This window comes from Leucoraja erinacea, chromosome 5 (assembly GCF_028641065.1).
Source record: "Leucoraja erinacea ecotype New England chromosome 5, Leri_hhj_1, whole genome shotgun sequence".
Classification (NCBI taxonomy): Eukaryota; Metazoa; Chordata; class Chondrichthyes; order Rajiformes; family Rajidae; genus Leucoraja; species Leucoraja erinaceus.
The window spans coordinates 32,597,512-32,620,105 of record NC_073381.1 but is presented as its reverse complement, the minus strand read 5'-3'; the positions used below and the strand labels follow the sequence as shown (position 1 = coordinate 32,620,105).

The following is a 22,594-nucleotide window of genomic DNA, read 5'->3' as shown; positions in this document are numbered from 1 at the left end:
ATTTGTGACATTCAGTAATCTTTGATTTTGTGGTGAAGGTTGGATAGCAGAGAGGTGGGATGATTTGATCTGAAATCCTTACTCTGAATTACATCGGGCACGATGGAGCTGTGACAGCTGCAAAGGCTGCAGGGCATTGTTAAAGCTGTATCTGATGTGGTAAGCCATCTAAAAGTTTGTAAACTTAAAATAAATGACAATTACAAATTCTCGAAGAGTAAAAGTATATTAAAATGCAAATATTTAAAGCATAAAGCTAAAGCATAAGATAAGGAAAAACTTCCTTTTTTCTCTGCAAGCCAGGAATTGGCAGTGAAGTCTGAAGTATTTGATCTTAGGCCGGGTCAGGACTGGCAGAGGATTGCAAAGGCAATCCCCAAGGTTAACATCGGGAGATTACATCAAGAATAGGCCCTGCCACTGGAGTGTGTGACAGATGCGATGCCATCTGTTAGTCGGCAAGCCCAAACTTGTATGCTTGAGCACACACAGCCAGGGGTCTGCAACATGTATCCATTGAAATGAATGAGCAAGGTTGCATCTTCCAACACCATTCACAAGGATGCCGTCCTTAATTACCGAACTCTTTTCTAGTTATGGATTTTTGTTCAAACAAAGAAATGGAAGCATAGTGAAGCATGGATATGGCAGCGGTACAGTTAGTAGGACAAAAGTGAGGGCAAAGCAGAGCTGGTCAGACGAGCTGATAGATGAAAGGTGAGGGAAGCAGTAGCTATATGCGGTAAACAGGGAAACATCTACAATTTCCAAATATAATTAAGCAGCTTGGATATAGTGGAGCCTGAATTAATTAACGATGGAAGAATGGCTGACCCACAGCTAAAAATGTAATTGATAAGACAAAAGACCGAGCGAGTCACATTGACAAAGACTGTAGCAGATGGCAGGAAAAAGTCATCGTAATAGAAGAGGCTTTGTTAACTGCAGCCTGTGTACATTTTTAGTTGTGTAATTTGGTCTAAGGATTACCCAGATGCACATATATCTTAAGACAGCTAGGACTGTCATGCATTCGTGATTTCTTTGAAAGAAATTAGTCCTGGTTCCTTGATTTTTATATACATTACCGTCTGTTACTTGTGCATCAAATACTTGTCGAATCCAATATTTAAATTATTTTCCCCATATCCATCCTGGTATTGTATTTTGGATCCCAAGTGGGTGAGAGATTTTCCCAATTTTCTGCCAATAAATTTGTGTATGTGGTTATCGATATTGAACAAAGGGGGGGAAAAACCTATGTCAACCATATTTTGTGGCGGTCTTTACAATGGAGAATTTGAGCATTTAAAAGGCAACTGTTCTGTGGAGCATCTGTAGTTTAACTGCAATGACCATCTGAGCTTCATTGCATTACATATTAACTCTCTCTTGCATGAACCTGCATGTCCTCTGTTTTCATTGCAACAGAGAGGCCAAACACAAATTGGAGGATCAACGTCTCATGTTATGCTTTAGTAGTTTACATGTACCATTGAATTTTAGTTTCACGTACCCCAGAGTCCTGATGTTCATCTCCTACACTCTCTCAACTGTCCCCTTTGATCACCTTTCCCAACCCCTTGACTATCCCCACCTGGTTACATCTGCTCCTCATAGCCACCGAGCGTCCCTCATCTGGTTCCACATATCACCTCTATCCTATCCCTCATACTGCTGTATACTGACAATCTTTCCTCCTCCCTCTCAGTCCTGATGCAGAGTCTCAATACGAAACATCAACGTACACTTTTTGCTTCCATTGATGCTGCTTGTCCTGCTGAGTTTGTGGTGTCATTTTATTTTTGTTCCAGATGCAACAAGTAGTTGAGAAGACAAACGGTATTTTTATCTTTGTTGTTATGGGATTGGAATTTAAAATACGTTTTGTTACAATTGTGCAGTGTTGGTGAAGTCACACTTGGAATTATGCACACAGTATGGTTGTCCTGTCTTTAAAAAAATCGATACCATAATCTAAAGCGGATGCACCACGCTAATTCCTGGGAAGAGAAGGTTGTCCTATTTTTTAAAAAAAATCTAAACGGTTGGGGTATGTGTTTAGAAGTTCAAAAGAACGTACAAGATCCTGAGGAGGCATTATAACCATATAACCATATAACAATTACAGCATGGAAACAGGCCATCTCGACCCTTCTAGTCCGTGCCGAACACATATTCTCCCCTAGTCCCATATACCTGCGTTCAGACCATACTGCTCCATTCCTTTCCCGTTAATATAACTATCCAATTTATTTTTTAAATTATAAAAACGAACCTGCCTCCACCACCTCCACTGGAAGCTCATTCCACACAGCCACCACTCTCTGAGTAAAGAAGTTCCCCCTCATGTTACCCCTAAACTTCTGTCCCTTAATTCTCAAGTCATGTCCCCTTGTTTGAATCTCCCCTACTCTCAGTGGGAAAAGCTTATCCACGTCAACTCTGTCTATTCCTCTCATCATTTTAAAGACCTCTATCAAGTCCCCCCTTAACCTTCTGCGCTGCAAAGAATAAAGCTCTAACTTGTTCAACCTTTCTCTGTAACTTAGTTGCTGAAACCCAGGCAACATTCTAGTAAATCTCCTCTGTACTCGCTCTATTTTGTTGACATCCTTCCTATAATTAGGCGACCAAAATTGTACACCATACTCCAGAATTGGCCTCACCAATGCCTTGTACAATTTTAACATTACATCCCGACTTCTATATTCAATGCTCTGATTTATAAAGGCCAGCACACCAAAAGCTTTCTTTACCACCCTATCTACATGAGATTCCACTTTCAGGGAACTGTGCACAGTTATTCCCAGATCCCTCTGTTCACCTGCATTCTTTAATTCCCTACCATTTACCATGTACGTCCTATTTTGATTTGTCCTGCCAAGATATAGCACCTCACACTTATCAGCATTAAACTCCATCTGCCATCTTTCAGCCCACTCTTCCAACTGGCATAAATCTCTCTGTAGACTTTGAATATCTACTTCATTATCCACAACCCCACCTATCTTAGTATCATCTGCATACTTACTAATCCAATTTATCACACCATCATCCAGATCATTGATGTACATGACAAACAACAGTGGACCCAACACAGATCCCTGTGGCACCCCACTAGTCACTGGCCTCCAACCTGACAAACAACCATCCACCATTACTCTCTGGCATCTCCCATTCAGCCACTGTTGAATCCATCTTGCTACTCCACCATTAATACTTAACAATTGAACCTTCTTAACCAACCTTCCGTGAGGAACCTTGTCAAAGGCCTTACTGAAGTCCATATATACAACATCCACTGCTTTACTCTCATCAATTTCCCGAGTAACCTCGCCAAAAAATTCAAGAAGATTAGTCAAACATGACCTTCCAGGCACAAATCCATGTTGTAGGGTAGATGCTGAGATGTTCTATTTAAAATGGAGGTGTGTAGAAATTTATTTATGGAGAAGAAATTCATGGAATCTCAACAAAGCTAGATTATCATGTATTTTGGGTGTAGGATAATTGGGGAAACTGGCACAAACATGGATTTGAGTCAACGTAGATCAGTCATTGTTGTAGATAATGGTGGTGCAGGCTTGAGGGGCCTGGTAGCCTACTTTCTTGTGTCCTATTTTCTTGTGTCTACCCTTCATGAAACTATTAGGAACGTAGGAGATGTATTAGATAATAAAGCTTTTGTATTTTCCCTAAAAAATAATTGAATTGTTTACAGTGGACTATCGGAGACCTTGCCTACAATATATTGTGATTTTTTTTATTGTGCTTTATTTATTCCCCCAAATTAAACCATGCGCCTTCTGGATGTCTGACATTGAGTTGTTCATTTGGTATATCAAGCATACCAAGCATTTGGTATGTCAAAGCAATCCCATTAAAAATATTAACTTTGTTGGTTTGTTTCAAGTCCAGTGGGAGCGTTCCTATTGATTTACTCTTTTGTAATAACTGTAAAAATGTTATCTCTCCATTGTCCTAGGATTTATGCTATCCATCTGTAGATATGCATGTTTGTGTCAGGAGTTTCAAGCAGGTTATATATTTGGGGAAAGAGAAACCAAATGTAGAACAAGTTAAAGTGAGCAAAATGTTAGCAAAGGCTTTCTGGGATGAATGCTTCCAGTAAATGATCATTTATAACATCAAATGTTCTCAGGCTGCTCAGGGGAGAGGTTAACAGATGGCCACTAATTGAAATAAGTATTATAATACAATTGATATATTTTTTGAGGAAGTGTGTGATCTTTGCTACTCTCTGCATGGTCATTTATTTGATACTCTTATTTATAATGTATGAATTATCAACAGAAGTTCTGCATCACTAATAGATGCTGGCTGCCCTTTATGTGCAGAGACAATGTTTGTCCTTTCCAATAAAATGTTACATAATTTCCCCAATGTATTATACTGATAGCATTTTACAATAAACTCTCGTTATTATCGACCTCTTTATAATAGATTTCAGTTATAGCAGACGGACCTACCGACCTTCACCGCCAGGCCGGGCTGCCAACACCAACCCCCATTCACGCACCGCCTCCCCGGCTGCTTTCAGGCTTGCCTTCTCCACCGGCGACCCTTGCCTGAACTCCACTCCCCCATATGCAGCGACCAATAACTCTGCCAATCCTCGCCTCTTCCCTGGCCGCCAGCAGGCTGAAACAGTCAACTCTCCAGGATTTCAGGCCCAGTTCCAGACCGAGAGTCTGCAGAAGGGTCTTGACCCGAAACGTCACCAATCCATGTTCTCCAGAGATAGAGGTGCACAACCTTTTATCCGAAAGCCTTGGGACCAGACACTTGTCGGATTTCGGACATTTTCGGATTTCCGAATGGAAGATTTTTAGCGTAGATTAGGTAGGTAGCGCGGGCGGCTTGAAAAGTCTGGAGCGGCTGCCTCCTCCCCGGAGACCGGGGAATCATTGTAAATCATTGCATAAATGTTAGCCAGTTAGTTTGGAGGGATTTTATGTGGTGGTGGTGGGGGTAAAGGGGGAAACTTTGATTCTTAGTCCCCTACCTGGTCGGTGACTCCCAACATCGCGGAGCTGGGGGCTCCGTCCGGCCGCGGGCGGCGCCGGTTGGAGCTCCAACCCCAGCAACTCTACCCCTGGCTGCGAGGCGCTCCAAATCCAGCGCCGCCCGCGGCCGGACGCCCGCAGCCCCAGCTCCGCGAATGTTGGTAGTCGGCGGCCACAGTGCTCCGGAGCTTACCGCATGGCGACCCGGTAAGGCATTGCCCGCTCCCCGCTGGTATCCCAGCGCTGCGACGCCGCCGACTCCCAACATTCGCGGAGCTGGGGCTGCGGGCGTCCGGCCGTGGGCGGCGGTGGATTTGGAGCGCCGCGCAGCCAGGGGTAGAGTTGCCGGGGTCGGAGCTACAACCGGCACCGCCCGCGGCCGGACGCCCGCAGCCCCAGCTGGGAGTTGGCGGCCACAGCGCTGTGGAGCTTACTGCACAGCGACCCGGTAAGGCAATGGCCGCTCCCCGCCTCTCCGACCAGGTAGGAGACTAAGAATTAAAGTTTACCCCTTCACCCCCCCCCTTCACATAAAAGCCCTCCAAACTAACTGACTAACATTTAAGCAACATTAAATGTTTAGGTGCGGGGAGGAGCAGCCGCTACATAGTACAGACCCTTGGAGCCTGCACCGCCATTCAGCTTTGGTGTGTGATCATCCTGGCTGATCATCGGAAACTCAGTAAAATCCCGTACCGGCCTATTCTGACTCCATACCCCCTGATCCCCCTACTTATACCACCCTTAGGGCCATAATCTAACTCCCTCTAAATATAGCCAATGAACTGGCCTCAACTACCTTGTTTTTTTTTGTTCTAATTGTGGCAGCCCAGTAACCCGTCTGTGGTTTAACATTTTTAAGCAATGATTTACAGATGGAAAATTTTAAGTGTCTCCCCAGTCTCCGGGGAGGAGGCAGCCGCTACAGTAGTACAGACCTGGGCTGACCGTGGGTCGTTTCGGGTCAAGTTTGGCGCAAAACGCGAGCTTTGGTGTGCAGACGACATACTGGAAAAATGGCCGGTTTTCGGAGTTTTTCGGTTTCCGGAACACCGGATAAAAGGTTGTGCACCTGTACTGACTGACCTGCTGTTATTCCAGTGACTTTGTGTCCTTTTGTACGTTAACCTGCATTTACAGTTCCCTGTTTTTACTACTTATACAATGATAATCCCTTACTCAATGAAAGTGGACCATAAGCAAATACAGAGAACATATGTGTTTATATGTGTTTATTTATATGTGTATTTACGTATATTATGGTGTATGGACACATTGATCTGTTTTGTAGTCAATGCTTACTATGTTCCGTTGTGCTGAAGCAAAGCAAGAATTTCGTTGTTCTATTAGGGACACATGACAATAAACTCTCTTGACTCTTGTAGATGCTTGTTTGCATTCGTAAAGTTTTGTTAATAGATAACAAGTTTATACAGGTAATTCTTGGGGTGGGGGTGGGGGGGGGGGAGTTGAGATTTAAGCCATTTTGCCATCTGATTCATCTTCTGTTTATCAGTTGCGATGCCCATCTGTGCTCCACTCACTCTGCAGTCCATTTGTTCCCCAGGTTTCCCATCAAAGGAGTACATTGCAATGCCCCAGACCCGCTGCACACAGTCTGGATGTATATAAATCAGTGTCCTCGCCTGCTGCTCGCATTCCCCCTTTTTAAAAATCCTTGCCAACTTGCTGCTTTGTCTCAACTCCACAAGATACATTTATGTTTTAAATTGAATTATTGTATTTAAACTGATTATTTCTAATTCTTTACTTCAGTGTGGCTGAGATTTTGGAAAAGCATGGTCTGCAGAAACCAATCTCATTCGTAAAAAGCACTCAGTCAAATGCAGAAGAGGCGCGTCTGCTTATGGTGCGCCTCACGAGGCATGTTGGACGCAAGTGAGTTTATGCCGACATACAGTAATTGAAGATTAAAAAATCTACATTTTGAAAATCTAAATAAAACTTTAAAATATTAGTGTTTTCTAACATTCCAGTCCAGGAAGTGTATGTGAAAAGAGAGACCATGTTTCACATGGAAGACAGTCAGTCAGAACCGGGATAGGGGGGGAAAAAACAAGTTTGTTCTAGATAGTAGTGACGGTGGGAAGAGAGGACTGGAACAAAGGGAATATCTCTGATAGGATGAGACCAAATTAAATGATTGAGTAGTTATAATCATATTCTGCACTTATATATGCTTAATGTGGTGCTGATTTAGATGCTAGAGATATAGAGAAATAGGCCCCTGGGTCGACTGAGTCTGTGCTGCCCTGTACACTAACACTATCTTACACACTATTACAAATTAACAGAAGCCAATTAACCTACTAACCAGTACGTCTTTAGAAAGTGAGGCAAACCAGAGCACCTGGAGAAAACCCTCACGTTCACAGGGAGAGCATATAAAACTCTGTACACCTAACATCCTTTGTCAGGATTGAACCTGTGGTGCTGCAAGGCAACAGTTCTACCGCTGCACCACCATGCTGCACAAAGCCATGCTGCCATTTGATTCACCTTGGGTTTAATAGCAAAGCTGTGGGAAGTGCTCAGACGGTTAGACTTCTAATAGAAAGAGAAAAATAGCCAAAATGAGGGCAGGCAAATACAATACTTGGAAAGAAAGGAAACATTTAAAGTCAGAAAATATAAGTTTGATATGGCTGAAGCAGGCTGAAAGAATGGGTCTACAGGAAAGTCATGCTTGGGCAGAAGATAGAATCCAGCTTGTGACACCACAAATTTGGAAGCTATGGAAGGAAAGATGTCTGTAGAAAATGAGGTTTGTTTCTGCATGTGGAGACTATGGTCTTGTGTTTGAAGGTGAGGTTTCGTGGGCGGTAAGAGGATGTTCGAGAGCTGACAATTGGCATCTCGGGTTTGTCAGACTAATTGTCTGCCAATTTTTCAATTTGAGCTGAAGCTGGTTCTGATTTTGAGTTTTGTTCCAAAGTTAGCAGTGAGGAAAGGAGAAATGGGATGGTGATCCATTTTGCATATGAACAGTAATGAAACTACCACCATGGAGGATATTATTTTCTTTTGTATTGTATATCTAGGAACCCACCTGCAAGTGAGACTGAATGGACAGTCCTGCTGCAAGATCTGTTGGAAATGCAAACCACGGTCTACAAGTGCCTGGACGTCGATGTCTGTTACGAGGTAAATAATTCCACAATTATTGCACACTAGCATACTTTATTTACGAAAATAATTATGGGTTGCCCAAACATTATCGTTGGTTAGGTTTATTATTGTCATGTGTATCCAGGTATAGTGAAAAACGTTGTTTTGCATGCTTTCCAAATAGATCAGATAATACTACGCATAAATTCAAGCATCAAACTCAAGTATAATTGATAGAGAAAAAATGAAGATACTAAGTGCAGAATATAGTTCTCAGCATTGTAGCAAATCAGTTCCCATGTCCATAATAGGGTAAACGTGAATCAGACATAGAAACATAGATAATAGGTGCAGTAGTAGGCCATTCGGCCCTTCGAGCCTACACCGCCATTCAATATGATCATGGCTGATCATCCAACTCAGTATCCCATACCTGCCTTCTCTCTATACCCCCTGATCCCCTTAGTCACAAGGGCCACATCTAACCCTCTTAAATATAGCCAATTAACTGGCCTCAACTACCTTCTGTGGCAGAGAATTCCAGAGATTCACCACTCTCCGTGTGAAAAATGTTTTTCTCATTTCAGTCCTAAAAGACTTCCCCCTTATCCTCAAACTGTGACTTTGACCTTACCCTAGCTCATGGAAAGACCATTCAGAAGCTTGACAGATCTGGCGGGCGAGAAGAAGGAATGACTGGGTGGGACAAGTCTGATTATAATGGCTGCTTTCCCTAAAAGTATTGGGTGGGGGAAAGTTTAGCAATATAACTTTGAATGATGACAGAAGTTTAAATCTCAATTGGCACTTCCTCTTTGTGGACTAATTCTTCCACTGATTTCACGGGCTTCAGGAGTAAAATGAAGAACCTGGCAGAAGCTAGGACGATGGATGATGAAAGATTAATCAAGATATGATTCTGTTGCTGTCCTCACCCCAACATATGAACTTTATTCTCAGACGTCAATCATGCGCTTCTGTCAGGTGCTCTGATTTACTCCCACCTCCCAAAGACATTTCACTGTTGTAGAAGTGAGAAAGAATATTGTTTTATTTTAGTCAGTGCATTTTTTAAGGAACCCAGTGACCACATTATGACCAAGTTGACGTCAGATTTTTAATGGTGTTATTAATGAACCTAAACTGAATTGCTTTCAAGTAATTACTTGGTTGAATAAGTTAACATATGTGTATGATTGACAATAAATCTCTTTATTGCAGTGCATCAGATATCCATCTTCCCTTTTTTGTTTAGAAATCTATAAAGATGTGAATGTTATTAGGCTCAAGAAGAAAGTTCTATGACAAGGATAGAAAAAAACAAGTAAGCTGCTGGAGCACCACATTGTTTGGCTGCTCTTTAGCAAGTTGCTATACCTTGATAACTAAAGGAAGGTTAACTAAAATATCTTTCTGACAAGCACTCTGGATGCACAAAATATTTTTAACAATCAAGAAAAATCTGAAAAAATACATTCTGCTACAATCAGTGAATTTACCAAAAATAGTGATAATGCATAATTGCCACCAATGCATAATTGAAACCAATTTAAAAAAAATGCGTGATTGAAACTAAAGCTAAAGCAGAGTAGGCAGTTTGTTCTGCAGTTTGGAGTTTTACCTGAGCTGATCCAGGAGGAAAAGTAGTTAAGGTTGTCGAGCAGCACAAAAAGCTCCAAAAAGCTTATCAGATCCTAACCAGGCTTGATGATTAAAACGACGAATACAACGATAAAAAATTCATATACTACAAGCGATATAAACTACATTGTTACAAAAAAATACAAAAGGTATGATGTGAAATAATGGACTGACATGGTCTAATAAGACTATTTCTTTATTTCCTTACTCAACATTCAATAATCAAGTAAATGACAATTCAATTGTTGCAAATATTGCCATCTCCATCCTGTTTGACCAATATATGAATCTTTGATGCCGAATTGCATCTGGTACAATTTAGCTATTGTATGGTTAGCTATGGTACAATCTGTACCTATTTAGCACTAAGAAAGATCAAAATCAATATCTACATCATGATTTGTACCTTGATGACATTGTCCTATAGCACAGGTCCAGAAGAAAAACTTCATCAACAGATAAAGGATTTTCCTTTTAGTTTACAGACTGTTAAGCACCAGTTTCTGTAAAAGGTTTTTGGCACATTGCCCTTCATCAGTCGGGCAATTGAGTTTAGAATTTGGGACGTTATGTTAAGTTATACAAGATGTTGGAGAGGCTCGTCTTGGAGCATCATCATCTCGGAGTTCAGTTTTGGTCACCCTTCTCCAGAAGCCATTAAGCTGGAAACGATGCAGATTCAGATTCCATTAAGCTGTACAGTACAGAGAAACGATGCAGATAAGATGTACAAGGAAGTGCTAGGACCCGAGCTGTAGGAAAAGGTTGCACTGGCATGGACTTAACACTTTGGAGCAGAGGAGGCCAAGGGGTAATCTTATTGAGATGTATAAAATTGTTAGAGGAATAGATTGGGTGTGATAGTGAAAATTCTGGAAATTATAAGAGAATTGGGCAACTTTTTAGAAACATAGAAAATAGGTGCAGGAGTAGGCCATTTGCCCCCTCGAACCTGCACCACCATTCAATATGATCATGGCTGATCATCCAAATCAATATCCCATACCTGCCTTCTCTCCATACCCCCTGATCCCTTTAGCCACAAGGGCCACATCTAACTCCCTCTTAAATATAGCCAATGAACTGTGGCCTCAACTACTTTCTGTAGCAGAGAATTCCACAGATTCACCACTCTCTGATTTTCTCATCTCGGTCCTAAAAGATTTCCCTCTTATCCTTAAACTGTGTCCCCTTGTTCTGGACATCCCCAACATCGGGAATAATCTTCCTGCACCTAGCCTGTCCAACCCCTAAGAATTTTGTAAGTTTCTATAAGAACCCCCCTCAATCTTCTAAATTCTAGAGAGTATAAACCAAGTCTATCCAGTCTTTCTTCATATGAAAGTCCTGACATCCCAAGAATCAGTCTGGTGAACCTTCCCTGTACTCCCTCTATGGCAAGAATGTCCTTCCTCAGATTAGGAGACCAAAGCTGTACGCAATACTCCAGGTGTAGTCTCACCATGACCCTGTACAACTGCAGTAGAACCTCCCTGCTCTTATACTCAAATCCTTTTGCTATGAATACTAACATACCATTCGCTTTCTTCACTGCCTGCTGCACCTGCATGCCTACTTTCAATGACTGGTGTACCATGACACCCAGGTCTCGTTGCATCTCTCCTTTTCCTAATCGGCTACCATTCAGATAGTAGTCTACTTTCCTGTTTTTGCCACCAAAGTGGATAACCTCACATTTATCCACATTATACTGCATCTGCCATACATTTGCCCACTCACCCAACCTATCCAAGTCACCTTGCAGCCTCTTAGCATCCTCCTCACAGCTAACACTGCCCCCCAGCTTTGTGTCATCCGCAAACCTGGAGATGTTGCATTCAATTCCCTCATCCAGATCATTAATATATATTGTAAATAGCTGGGGTCCCAGCACTGAGCCTTGCGATACCCCATTAGTCACTGCCTGCCATTCTGAAAAGGACCCGTTTACTCCTACTCTTTGCTTCCTGTCTGCCAGCCAGTTCTCTATCCACATCAATACTGAACCCCCAATACCGTGTGCTTTAAGTTTGCATACTAATCTCTTATGTGGAACCTTGTCGAAAGCCTTGTCGAAAGCCTTCTGAAAGTCCCGATATAACACATCCACTGGTTCTCCCTTATCCACTCTACTATTTACATTCTCGAAAAATTCTATAAGATTCGTCAGACATGATTTACCTTTCATAAATCCATTTAAAATCTATTTAACCCAAGAGATTGCACACTTGCGATTTCCCAACATATACTGTCAAGTCTTGAATAAATTGACTTGTTTCAGAAGCTCACCATTGCTTTTTGAGATATACTTTAGTGTCTGGGCTCCACATGAAAGCCACATTTGTGGAAGAAGTCAAACACGCAATTCCCTCCAACTGGATGCATGCACAAAGTATTTTTTCCAGGGTAGGGGAATCAAGAGTTGGAGGGTATAGATTTAAGGTGAGAGGGGAAAGATTTAATAGGAACCCGAGGGGCAAGTTTTTCACATGGACAGTGGTGGGTATATGGAGCCAGCTTACCAGAGGAGCTGGTTGAGGCAGGTACAATAACATTTAAAAAACATCTGGGCAGGTACATGAATAGGAAAGGGTTGGTGGGATATGGACTGAACACGGGTAAAAGAGGCTAGCTTAGATGGAGCATTTTGGTTGGTATGGGAAAGTCGGGCAGACAATCTTGTTTCCATGCTGTTGTAGCGGGGACTTTTACTTTATAACTTCCTGTACTATTTATCTAAAAGGACTGCATTCTCCAAAGAACTGAATTAGAAGTATTTATAAAAAATCATTTGCTAACTGTAATGTCAGATTACTTGGGGTCTGACATTCAGCCAAAGATAGTTTATTGCGAGTGATATAAAAATCAGTTCACATTTCACCGATGTTTTGAGAAAAATAATGACATTTTCCTTGTGGGTGTAATGGAAAGATGTCCCCAAATCAAATTATAATAACTGTTTCTCCGACAGATGCCACTCAGCGACTTTATTAAAATATTTGAAGTAACAATAGGCCAAGGTAATGCTGTGGATTTAATACACTTGGATTTTCCAAAGCTCTTTGACAAGGTCTCTTGGTGAATTAATGACGAATGTTAGAACGAGTGGAGTCGGAATGAAGTAGAAGGAAAATAAACAAGTCTCCAAAAAGAAAGAAGGAGGAGTGAAAGATAATTATTCAAGTAAAAAACCCTGCAGTTGTAACAAATTGAGTTTTTTTTAAGTTTATAGATTCAGCGCGGAAACAGGTCCTTCAACCCACCGAGTCAGCACTGACCAGCGGTACCCGCATACCAACAATACCCTACACACATTAGGAACAATTTTACATTTATACCAAGCCAATTAACCTATAAACGTCTTTGGAATGTGGGAGGAAACCGAAGATCTCTGAGAAAACCCACGCAGGTCAGGGGGAGAATGTACAGACAAGGCCCCGTAGCCAGGAGAACAGATCTGTTAATAAAGAAGAGGACTGGAACAAAATAGAAATATTAAAATACATAATTTACTGTAAATTATAATATTTATCCATATTGAAATTGAAGTTGGAAGTGTTGCATTTTATTAAAGTTAATGTCTCCGGGACATTGACATCAAAATGGAGTGAAAGATATCAAAGATCTGCGTATACACCCTTAATTAAAAGTAGCACCAAAAATGATCAAGCTTATAAAATCTGGTAACAAAGTAGAGTTTAATTTCTGTTGGAATGGAATTGAAAAGCTACAAAGTATTATGAAAGGTGCAGATAACACAGTTAATTGATTGCATTGATACTTTGATATTGTAATAGGGCAAAAGAAGCATTGGGCAAGGATGTTAATTTAAGGTACTATCAGAAAAGATGGAAAAGACTGGAACTCTTTGCTGTCGGAAAAGAAAGGTTGAGAGGCAAACTGATGGATGTCTTACAATTATGAAGGAATTTGGTCAGCTAACTATAAAAAATATATATTTCTGGGAATGCCCAAACGTAAGGACTACAAATCTAAGGTGTTTTCTAATAAATCCAGCAATAATTTAGTTGGGACTTCTTTACCAAGGAGAGGTTGAGGTGTTTGGGTCGCCAATTTATTTCTTAGCATGGTGAGGCTGACAGACAGATCTTGAATACTTTTCAAGAGCGAACAAGAGAAAACAGTTATTTATCATTTGGGTGGATATCATCAGAATGTCTGATAGTGGGTCTTTAAGAGTAGAAAGTGTTTTTGAAGTTCACTGTGGTTAGGTTCACTGTGATGACCTTTGGAAAAATGTCCAGTTTAGTACTTTGGCTGAAAATATATATATAATTGTGTTAAATGCCTAAATTTTTTGTAGTTAGATAAACGTTTTAGTTGACTGGAAAGATTCAAAGAACAAAGGATCCCTAAAAATAATCCCTTCCAAATATATGGATTGTTGAGTCAGAGATGAGATGTAGCACAAAATTATGGGCAATTTCACTTTTCATGAGTCAATAAAGTTAATCTTAACATGAAACATAATTCACTCTCTACAGGAACAATACCAGTCAAATATTTTGGCTGCTCATCCATTTTCATTTTGCACTGTACTTGTTGCTTGCAAGATGACAATAAAGGTTGATTGATTGATTGATTGATTTTAATGAGTTGAATGGATAACTGGTTTCATCCTATTCAGAATAAATATCCGCCTTATTGAAATAGATAATTTTAAGTGACCAGACATTTTACTTTTCAGATATTTACCGAGAGTCTACTGTGTTCCAGTCGTTTGGAGAATATCCGTTTAGCCGGCCAATTGATGCACTGCAGCAAGGTATCTGTTGACAAGGCTTGTACCGCTGCGGCGTACAGAAGCAAGGTACAGCCCAAAGTCAACTATGAGAAAAGTGCCAATCTGGTTCTTGCTGCTGCCAGAGAGTATTTTGATTCATCAGCCACCTTGACTGATAAAAGCATGGATTTAGCCAGGTAATCTATAAATTCATGGTGTTGTTTTAAAAAAAAATCTAAAATAGAATTATGTCTGATATAAGTCTGAGATTTGACAACTTTAATAGTAAATGTGATTGTGCTGGTGATCCTGCTGTTCCTGGAGTTAAAATGATCCAAGAATGATTAACATAACATTTGTTACATAAAGGTTTGTCTCTGCTTCCCCCACTAAACACTGGTTTTGTATACATAAGATTAAATTAAATAGGGCATGTAATGTCAACAGTGTTCAATCTTTTTGTCTTGGCTACTCACAGAGCTTTATACAGTAGAGCCCATTTGAGTAATAATAATTAAAACTATTTTGGATACTTTTTCCAAATAAATTACATAGTCGATCACTGCTAAATTCCAGGAATTATTAGTTTTCTGGAAATAACAAATTAAAATACTGGGCCAATGAAATTTGAGCAGGTAAACATCATTGGTAGTCCAAATGAATGAGATGATTTTTTCTTAACGGATAGTGTGGGCAATGCATAGTTAGTAAGTCATCTCAATGAAACCAAGTCAAAAATCGCCCATTTGCTCTTTCATACGATAACCAATTTCTTTTGGGTAGTCTCAACAATGAATGGGCTAAGTTGGAATTACGGAGACATGGCTCCAGGGTTACCAAGCTGGGAGCTAAACATGCAGGGGTATTCAATATTCAGGAAGGATAGACAGAAAGGAAGAGGAGGTGGGGTGGCATTGCTGGTTAAAGAGGAGATTAATGCAATTGCAAAGAAATACATTAGCTTGGATGCTGTAGAATCGGTATGGGTAGAATTGCGAAATAGCCGAAGGCAGAAAACGCTTGTTGGAGTTGTATGCAGACCACCAACCAGCAGTAAGGATGTTGGGGATAGCATCAGAGAAGAAATTAGGGATGCGTGTAGCAAAGCTATAGCAGTTATGGGAGATTTTAATCTGCATATATAGTTTGGGCTAACCAAATTGGTAGCAGCACTGAGGAGGAGGTTTCCTGGAATGTACAGTATACGGGATGTTTTGGGCTCTCACAACTTTTTTTCCCTGTTGCCAGCCGGGCAACTTAGGCAGCTTTTTAGGTTTCCAAAGGACAGTTTAGGTGGTCATTTAAGACGGCTTGCATGACACGTGCGATAATGTGCTCGAACAAAGTTCGTAGTTATCTGTCGGAATTATGCTAATTATTTGAAGCATTCGCATGTTATTTCTGCTTCAAATCTGCTTGTGAATGTTGCTCATTAAATAACTACAGTACTGATACTGCAAATTAAGAGCATTGAATTGCCGTTAAAATTAATTCTGTAATAACGTGTCAACGGTAGCAGTGACAATCGAACACTGCGGTTTTAATGTTTTACGTGTTCACAATTTAATTAATCCATCTTTATGGGATTAAAACAAATAATAACATTGGGATTTAAAATGCATTTGATTGCATTCCATTATCAAACATTGTCAATTTTCGCTCTGAAGACATTTCCAGCACAATAGGGTCGAGGGGGGGGGGGTCGCTGTGAATCAGTGCAGGGTGGATAGATAGCGGGGGTGGGGGGTGAGAAGGCAAGGTGCTGGATGGATGGATTGAGGCGGGGGAATTAGTGCATGTTGGTTGGAATAGGTTAAATTGTGAGGGGAGAGCGCGGGGGATGTCAGTGGGGTTGAGTGGGGTTAATCAGCACGGGATTGATGGGGGCATCAGTACAGGATGAATGGAGAATCAGTACAGGATAAATGGGGGGGTGGGGGCAGTACAATGTGGATCGGAGGGTCTGTGCAGGATGAATGGGGGTTCACTACTGGATGGATGGGGGATCACTACAGGATGAATGGGTGTATCGTTACAGGATGGATGGGGGATCAGTACAGGATGACTTGGGGGGTCAGTGCAGTGTGGATCGGAGGGTCTGTGCAGGATGAATGAGGGGGGTCAGTAAAAGATGAATCTGGGAATCAGTACAGGATGGGTCGGGGGGGATTAGTACAGGATGAATGAGGGGATCAGTATAGGATGGATGGGGAAGGTCGGTGGGGGCGCTGCAAGCTGGCAGCCCTGCCAGCAGCGCGTTAGTTATTTCTAGTGTGTGTGTTAATGTGTGTGTTTGGTGGCTCTCTGTGTGTCCTGTGTGGGGGGTGGTGTGGGGGGGTAAGGGGGAAACCACTTTGGTCGCCTCCTCCATGGAGAGGCAACATTTTCCATGTCGCCTCCCCCGTGGCCTAACAGCAAGGATCGGTGCGGCCTTTCCCAGATATACGCCCAGGGCATCAGCGGTGGGCACAGCGTGGACTCTCGTTGCAGAGTGGGCGAGCCCTCGCCGGGTGTCGCCGGAGGGGAGCGCTCCATTCGCTGGCCCGTAGCAGCCTGAAGCCACGGTCTGTGGAGCTCTGCTGGTGCTGCGTCCTGAGCCTGGGGTCCCTCGTTGGGGACCCACGAGGAGAAGAGCTCCGACTGCCGGCCCAGGCCTACCTCTACCGCGGGCATGGCGTGGACTTACCATCAGGAGCGGGGTCCCTCGGCGGGGACCCCTGGAGGGGAGCTCCGACTGCCAGCCCTGTGGTCTGCGGTGCTTCTGGCTGTGGCACGGCGGGGACTTTAAATCTTTGACCGCCGGCCTGCGGCCTACACCAACCTGAAGCTGCAGTCTCCGGTGGGGAAGCGCTGATTCTGGACTTACTTGGACTTTTACCTTGTCTACTCATCTGGACGCCCTCAGCGGCGGCTGCGGAGGGTTGAGGTCCTGACAACGAGGGAAATGGAAAATGGAGGAAGACTGGCCAATTTTTGTGCCTTCCACCACAGTGATGAATGCTGTGGTGAATGTTTGTGTTGAATTTTTATTGTGTTTTTGTGTCTTCTTTTGTGTTCTGCTGGCAAATTCACTTCATTTGCGCTTTATGTGGAAGTGACGAGTAAAACTGATTGTATTGATTGTATTGTAAGAAAGAGGCTTATAAATTGGCCAGAGGAAGATGCAAACTGGAGGACTGTGAAATTTAGAATTCAACAGAGGAGGACAAAGGGGTTAATTAAGAGGAGGAGAAAAAGCACAAAAGAAAGCTTGTGGGGAATATAAAATCTGACTGGAAAATTTCTTTAGATATGTAAAAAGGAAAAGATTAGTGAAGGTAGATGAATACTTAGGGTCTATCTTCACTAAGGAAAACACAAACAATCTACCAGAAATGCTAGGGGACCGAGGATCTGGTGGGAGGGAGGAACTGAAGTGAATCCACATTAGTCAGGAAATGGTGTTGGGTAAACTGCTGGAATTGACGACAGGTAAATTCCCAGGGCCTGATGGTCTGCATCCCAGAGTAACCATATAACAATTACAGCACGGTAACAGGCCATCTCGGCCCTTCTAGTCCGTGCCGAACACTTATTCTCCTCTAGTCCCATCTACCTGCACTCAGACCATAACCCTCCATTCCTTTCCCGTCCATATAACTATCCAATTTATTTTTAAATGATAAAATCAAACCTGCCTCCACCACCTCCACTGGAAGCTCATTCCACACAGCTACCACTCTCTGAGTAAAGAAGTTCCCCCTCATGTTGCCCCTAAACTTCAGTCCCTTAATTCTCATGTCATGCCCCCTTGTTTGAATCTTCCCTACTCTCAGTGGGAAAAGCTTATCCACGTCAACTCTGTCTATCCCTCTCATCATTTTAAAGACCTCTATTACTTAAGTTCCCCCCCTTAACCTTCTGTGCTCCAAAGAATAAAGACCTAACTTATTCAACTTTTCTCTGTAACTTAGTTGCTGAAACCCAGGCAACATTCTGCTAAATCTCCTCTACTATCTCTATTTTGTTGAAATCCTTCCTATAATTAGGCGACCAAAATTGTACACCATACACCAGAAATGGCCTCACCAATGCCTTGTACAATTTTAACATTACATCCCGACTTCTATACTCAATGCTCTGATTTATAAAGGCCAGCACACCAAAAGCTTTCTTTACCACCCTATCTACATGAGATTCCACTTTCAGGGAACTGTGCACAGTTATTCCCAGATCCCTCTGTTCACCTGCATTCTTCAATTCCCTACCATTTACCATGTACATCCTATTATCTCTGTATCCTTTCCATTAATTTGCCCACCACTGACGTCAAACTAACAGGTTTATAATTGCTAGGTTTACTATTAGAACCCTTTTTAAACAATGGAACAACATGCGCAGTACGCCAATCCTCCGGCACTATTCCCATTTCTAATGACATTTGAAATATTTCTGTCATAGCCCCTGCTATTTCTACACTAACTTCCCTCAATGTCCTAGGGAATATCCAGTCCGGACCTGGAGACTTATCCACTTTTATATTTTTCAAAAGTGTCAATACTTCCTCTTCTTTTAATCCCATAGTTTCCATAGCTACTCTACTTGTTTCCCTTACCTCACATAATTCAATATCCTTCTCCTTGGTGAATACCGAAGAAAAGAAATTGTTCAATATCTCCCCCATCTCTTTTGGCTCTGCAGATAGCTGTCCACTCTGACTCTCTAATGGACCAATTTTATCCCTCGTTATCCTTTTGCTATTAATATATCTGTAGAAACCCTTTGGATTTTCTTTCACCTTACTTGCCAAAGCAACCTCGTATCTTCTTTTAGCTTTTCTAATTTCTTTCTTAAGATTCTTTTTACATTCTTTATACTCCTCAAGCACCTCATTTACTCCATGCTGCCTATAATTATTGTAGATCTCTCTTTTTCCGAACCGTGTCCAATTTCCCTTGAAAACCATGGCTCTTTCCAATTTTTACTATTTCCTTTCAACCGAACAGGGACATAAAGATTCTGTACTCTTAAAATTTCACCTTTAAATGTTGTCCATTTCTCTTCCACATCTTTCCCATAAAACAAAATGTCCAAATTCACTTAAGGGGGTTGCTCCAGAAATAGAGGATGCATTGGTGATCATTTTCCCATGTTCTCTCATCGCTGAATCAGTTACTGTGGACTGGAGGGTATCCAATGTAACTCTATTTTCTAAGAAAGGGGGGGAGAGAGAAAAATGAGAATTATAGACCAGTTAGCCTTACATCGGTAGTGGGGAAGATGCTCGAGTCGATTGTTAAATATGTTATAGCAGTGCATTTGGAAAGCAGTGACAGGATCTGTCAAAGTCACCATGGATTTATGATGGGGAAATCATGCTTGACTAATCTTCTGGAATTTTTTGAGGATGTAACAAGTGGAATGGATAAGAGAGTGCCAGTGGATGTGGTGTATCTGAACTTTCAAAAAGCCTTTGACAAGGTCACACAAGAGATTAGTGTGAAAAATTAGAACACATGGTATTGTAGGTAGGGTACAGACATGGATAAAGAACTTGTTGACAGAAAACAAGGAATAGGAATTAACGGGTCCTTTTCAGAATGGCAGGCAGTGACTAGTGGTGTGCCGCAAGGGTCGGTGCTGGGACCCCAGTTTTTCACAATATATATTAACAATTTAGACGAGGGAATTAAATGTGACATCTCCAAGTTTGCGGATGACACAAAGCTGGGTGGCAGTTTGAGCTGCGATGAGGATGCTATGAGGTTGCATAGTGATTTGGCTAGGTTGGGTGAATGGGCAGATGCAGTATAATGTGGATACATGTGAGGTTATCCACTTTGGTGGCAAGAACAGGAAGGCAGATGATTATCTGAATGATGTCAGATTAGGAAAAGGGAAGGTGCAATGAAACCTAGGTGTGCTTGTACATCATTCACTGAAAGTAGGCATGCAGGTACAGGAGGCTGTGAAGAGAGCTAGTGGCATGTTGGACTTCATTGCAAGATGATTTGAATTTAGGAACAAGGAGGTCCTACTGCAGATGTCCAGAGCCCTGGTGAGACCATCACAATACTCATTGTGTGCAATTTTGGTCTCCTAATTTGAGGAAGGACATTCTTGCTATTGAGGGAGTGCAGCGTAGGCTCACCAGGTTAATTCCCGGGATGGCAGGACTGACATTATGAAATAATTGGTCGACTGGGCTTGTATTCACTGGAATTTAGAAGGATGAGAAAGGATCTTAGAGAAACATGTTAAATTCTTAAAGGATTGGACAGGCTAGATGCAGAAAAAATGTTCCTGATGTTGGGAGAATCCAGAACCAGGGTTCACAGTTTAAGAATAAATGGGTAGGCTATTTAGGACTGAGATGAGGAAAAACCTCTTCACCCAAAGTTGTGAATCTGTGGAATACTCTTCCACAGAAGGCTGTGGAGGCCAATTCATTGGATGTTTACAAGAAAGAGTTGGATTTAGTTCTTTGGGCTAAAGGAATCAAGGGATTTGGCGGAAAAAGCAGGAACAGAGTACTGATTTTAGATAATCATCCATGATCCTATTGAATGGTGGTGCTTGCTCGAAGGGCTGAATGGCCTACTCCTGCACCTATTATTTTTTCTAAGACTTGGCAATTACAGTTTCAAGGTGTCAATGATCCTTCCTATTGAAACCTTACAGTATCCATCTTCTCGTCCACAAATGCAGGTTCTATTATGAATAAAGCCAGAGATCATTAGTGCAAAAAAAAAAATAAAATAAAATCAATGCATTAAACTTGCAGACAGGAATGCTGAGCGCAGAAGGCAAAAAAAGTTATTGACTAAACATGGGAAATATAAGTATAACCATATAACAATTACAGCACGGAAACAGGCCATCTCGACCCTTCTAGTCCGCGCCGAACACGTATTCTCCCCTAGTCCCATATACCTGCGCTCAGACCATACCCCTCCATTCCTTTCCCGTCCATATAACTATCCAATTTATTTTTAAATGATAAAAACAAACCTGCCTCCACCACCTTCACTGTAAGCTCATTTCACACAGCCACCACTCTCTGAGTAAAGAAGTTCCCCCTCATGTTACCCCTAAACTTCTGTCCCTTAATTCTCAAGTCATGTCCCCTTGTTTGAATTTTCTCTACTCTCAGTGGGAAAAGCTTATCCACGTCAACTCTGTCTATCCCTCTCATCATTTTAAAGACCTCTATCAAGTCCCCCCCTTAACCTTCTGCGCTCCAAAGAATAAAGCTCTAACTTGTTCAACCTTTCTCTGTAACTTAGTTGCTGAAACCCAGGCAACATTCTAGTAAATCTCCTCTGTACTCTCTCTATTTTGTTGACATCCTTCCTATAATTAGGCGACCAAAATTGTACACCATACTCCAGAATTGGCCTCACCAATGCCTTGTACAATTTTAACATTGCATCCCAACTTCTATACTCAATGCTCTGATTTATAAAGGCCAGCACACTAAAAGCTTTCTTTACCATCCTATCTACATGAGATTACACTTTCAGGGAACTGTGCACAGTTATTCCCAGATCCCTCTGTTCACCTGCATTCTTCAATTCCCTACCATTTACCATGTACGTCCTATTTTGATTTGTCCTGCCAAGATGTAGCACCTCACACTTATCAGCATTAAACTCCATCTGCCATCTTTCAGCCCACTCTTCCAACTGGCATAAATCTCTCTGTAGACTTTGAAAATCTACTTCATTATCCACAACCCCACCTATCTTAGTATCATCTGCATACTTACTAATCCAATTTACCACACCATCATCCAGATCATTGATGCACATGACAAACAACAGTGGACCCAACACAGAACCCTGTGGCACCCCACTAGTCACTGGCCTCCAACCTGACAAACAACCATCCACCATTACTCTCTGGCATCTCCCATTAAGCCACTGTTGAATCCATCTTGCTACTCCACCATTAATACCCAACAATTAAACCTTCTTAACCAACCTTCCGTGAGGAACCTTGTCAAAGGCCTTATTGAAGTCCATATATACAACATCCACTGCTTTACCCTCATCAATTTCCCGTGTAACCT

The 22,594-nt window shown here is 41.8% G+C and overlaps 1 protein-coding gene across 1 annotated transcript in view; it reads left to right on the top strand.

The window, feature by feature from the left end:
* The window catches only part of nbas (NBAS subunit of NRZ tethering complex), a 253,972-nt gene that overhangs the window by 75,794 nt on the left and 155,584 nt on the right, over window positions 1-22,594 (top strand). The window contains exons 28-30 of the mRNA XM_055635330.1: window positions 6,807-6,929; window positions 8,093-8,195; window positions 14,509-14,741. Of these exons, the coding sequence (XP_055491305.1) occupies window positions 6,807-6,929; window positions 8,093-8,195; window positions 14,509-14,741 (459 nt within the window). The remainder of the gene's footprint in view (window positions 1-6,806; window positions 6,930-8,092; window positions 8,196-14,508; window positions 14,742-22,594) is intronic.